The sequence below is a fragment of the Scomber japonicus genome, chromosome 10 (genome assembly GCF_027409825.1).
Source record: "Scomber japonicus isolate fScoJap1 chromosome 10, fScoJap1.pri, whole genome shotgun sequence".
Taxonomy (NCBI): Eukaryota; Metazoa; Chordata; class Actinopteri; order Scombriformes; family Scombridae; genus Scomber; species Scomber japonicus.
The window spans coordinates 4458142-4461743 of NC_070587.1; the positions used below are offsets into that span (position 1 = coordinate 4458142).

At 38.3% G+C, this 3602-nt stretch overlaps 1 protein-coding gene across 1 annotated transcript; it reads left to right on the forward strand.

Annotated features, from left to right (window-relative positions):
- The first annotated feature begins 2163 nt into the window (after positions 1-2163).
- Positions 2164-3270, forward strand: hamp (hepcidin antimicrobial peptide). The gene is made up of 3 exons (XM_053326867.1): positions 2164-2457; positions 2558-2635; positions 2798-3270. The coding sequence occupies exons 1-3, from the start codon at positions 2371-2373 to the stop codon at positions 2903-2905; spliced, it is 273 nt and encodes a 90-aa protein (XP_053182842.1). The 5' UTR covers positions 2164-2370; the 3' UTR covers positions 2906-3270.
- Positions 3271-3602: the final 332 nt, after the last annotated feature.

The window sequence follows — 3602 nt, forward strand, 5'->3', positions numbered from 1 at the left end:
TCATATTTATTTAAAGACTGATATGTTTATGAATGTACCAACACTGTGTCCCAGTTTAGAGGAAAGATGTAAACACGTGGGTCCACAGTTTGTCTGTGTTGCCACCAGACGAGACTGTAGAAGACAAGCTGACATAATGTCAAGTTTCATGTGTGTAGTAATGTGTTGCAGCTCCATATAAAGCTTGTAGGGGCAGAGGGGAGGAGGGAAGAGGGGGTGAGAAATGAACAGAGTGGAGGAAGATGATGAAACAGTGACATATGGGGACAATGCCCTCAACCTGGGGAAAAAGGTGGAGTGGCGCCTGCTGAAGTGAGTCTGTCCGCCGTGCTGGTGCCTAGCTTTGTTTGGCTAGAAGATTCCTACTGATAGTCTCGGTGGCTGTACAGAGACACGTATGCTCAGGAAATCACCCAAACAGACCCAAACACGCATTCTTTGAAAATCCAGATCAATATGCTTTCTACTTTTTCCTTTTATCTCCGCTTTATGTCATCTTTTTAATTTCTGTATATATATATTTGTCTTTGTGGCGTCAACCAGTGTTATTCAGATTGCTCATGACCTGAGTCATACTTAGTAGAAAATGGCAAACAACATGACCTGTGTACATCATGAGTAGACATGATGTGCTAGTTTCTCATTCATACACACATACATGAACACACATTCAAAAATGCATAAATAAAAAATAACATAATGTCCCTGGTTTATATTAGAAAAATATGGGTTGATTCCAACAGATGTGGAGCCATTCGTGGTTGTATTTATTGACAGTGACATTGTGGTCACCCAAAGCAAGCACACAGGCCAGCAAGGTTATCAGCAAACGAGACAGACTGACGCAGGGGTCCTGCGACATGTTGTTTCACTAATTGAGTCAGCACAGGCAATTTGGAAAGACGTTGAAGGTGTAATGAGAATTCAAACAGCCTCTGATTTTATCAGCTTGCACAGCTAACAGTTTATTAGTTTGTACCTATATTTTGCTTTTTGCTATTTCATTTCCACCACTGCTGACTTCAATATTCATTTGCAGCCTGATGTTGATTTAGAATAGTTGTTTTTAAATGACAGGTTAACAATTGATGACAGGTTAATTAATCTGTGCTGCTCTTTCAGTGATAAGGGAGAAAATAATCCTGCCCTTTTCGTATTGTGATTTTTCTGTGCAAATGTTAAGATTTGGGTTATTATCATGATGTCATTGTCACTAAAGCCACTGTTGACTTTTTACACTGTTGAAAATATTATTATTATATAATATATAAGTATTATATAACTGAAGAAGCACAGATCAGTTATTATATAACTGATCTGTGCATGGATATTAAGTCATGATATTTTGTTGTAGGGTAAAATACCTGGAGCTATGCAAGTCTGTGCCATCCACACATACAGTAATAAACCATATCAGATTACATTTTATTCATCTATAACTACTGCTTATTGAAACACCTTGACTTTCAAATAGGGGTTTTTAATCCTGGCTACTCTTCTGCTGCTCAAAAGGATTTAATTTGGTTCAACTGCAGGTTCCTGTGTATTATGCAAAAACTCAATGTGTTGAAAATGAGGGGCTAATTATTCCATTTGAGAGGTTGTAATTACATCCTTTAGACACAGCAATGGATATTCCAAAGTGGCTCCCTCTCCTTAGTAAAGGATTTTGTGGGTCAAAATAAGTGCAGCTCAGTCAGCCATGCAATAGATTGACCAATACAGCCTATGTCTTTGCTGTAGGAATCTCCAAATCTCTCTCCCATGTGTTCTTTTTCAGGAAAAGTCATCTTTTTAGAGGAATCTCTCCTAGTATGAATCACTGTGTCAATTCAGAATACATATTGCTTTCATATATTGTAAAGATGATGGTCTCCAGCAGCAGCAGCTTGTTCATGTGTGGAATTATGTGTTCTGTCTGCGGAAAGTAATTTAATTTAAGTTTATAGTTGATTTGATATTGCTGTGGTGCCCACAATCATAAATAGATCAGAGAATTTCCCCAAGTGTTGCAGAAATATGAAAGAGGAAAAAGTCAAAACTTCCCCAGTGGAGTTAGGTAACTGCTGCCAGGAATGGGCTGGGCTTCCCAGGGTGATGAGGCAACACTGGCCCAAGTGTGTATAAATACCAGCACACTCAGTATTCTCAACCATCAGACAGTGGAAGGACTCGAGAAAAGGCTGGCAAGGGTCACTGGAAGATCTGAAGAAATCCACTTGCCCAAACAATTACCGTCCATCACTGTGGCTGAAGAATAAATTGAAGATATTGTGGTGCTCATCGTTGGCCTGACACCCATGAGAGAGAAGATCTATCAGCTGTAATCTTCAAAGGATTTAATAACTAAACCATTTAACCCCAGCTAAAATGAAGGCATTCAGCATTGCAGTTGCAGTGACACTCGTGCTCGCCTTTATTTGCATTCTGGAGAGCTCTGCAGTCCCATTCAAAGGGGTAAGAATTTGACTTAGACTCACTTCATTTGCTTATTAGCCATAAATGTTTTGTCATGATGCTAAGACGTGTCTCTTAAACGTGCATAATTCATTAACAGGTGCAAGAGCTGGAGGAGGCAGGGAGCAATGACACTCCAGTTGCGGCACATCAAGAGATGTCAATGGAATCATGGATGGTATGTTCAATTGACTGAATGAATTAAGCCAATTACCATGAACAAATTAAAATTTAAGTGGATGTGTTTTCCCCACGGAGTACCCTGGTGATCACTCCACACAAGGAGAGGATGAAATGCTGGAGATGAATACCTTTCTCATGCCTGTTGTCTCTCACACAGATGCCAAATCACATCAGGCAGAAGCGTCAGAGCCACCTCTCCTTGTGTCGCTGGTGCTGCAACTGCTGCAAGGGCAACAAGGGCTGCGGTTTCTGCTGCAGGTTCTGAGGATTCCCGCAACAACCACTAAATATTAATTTATTGCTTTGCTTTTAGTCTCACACCGAGAAGTGACCTCTTCTTGGCCTCTCTTCTCCAATGCATTGCCTGAGCTACATTCTTTATCTTTTTTATAGAATATTTTTAAGAGGTGTGATTGACTGAACAGCGCTGGAAAATAATGAAAAAATGGCTACTCTTTTGTATTTATTTTGTATGTTTTTAATACTTTCACCCTGTAAGTCTTTTTTGTAAGCTCAATATGTAAATTTGTTTCTAAAAATAATTCAGATGTGACTGTTTCTTCATCTAAAGTCTACAGAGTTAATATTTGTTTTCGAATAAATTATGATCCTTTGAAGCAACTGCAAAAATGTTTTGTGTTCATTACTAAAAGGAAATAATGAACAGCATTGAGTCTTAGATGTAACTCTACACTGAATAACACAATTGTCTTGATCATTATGGAATACATGGTGTGGTACATATTGTGCTTGTTATACAATATGTGGCACATAAATCATAATGAGATATAAAGTAATAAAAGACCAGCTGTGGCACTTTGAATTGTAAAAAGACTTGAAAACAGACTACTTTTTAGACACCATTCTTTAATAATCACATTATTATCATCACAACATTAACACAATGCATAACACAAAATGAATATCAGTATGGATTAATAACTTTGATATAAGACATTTAT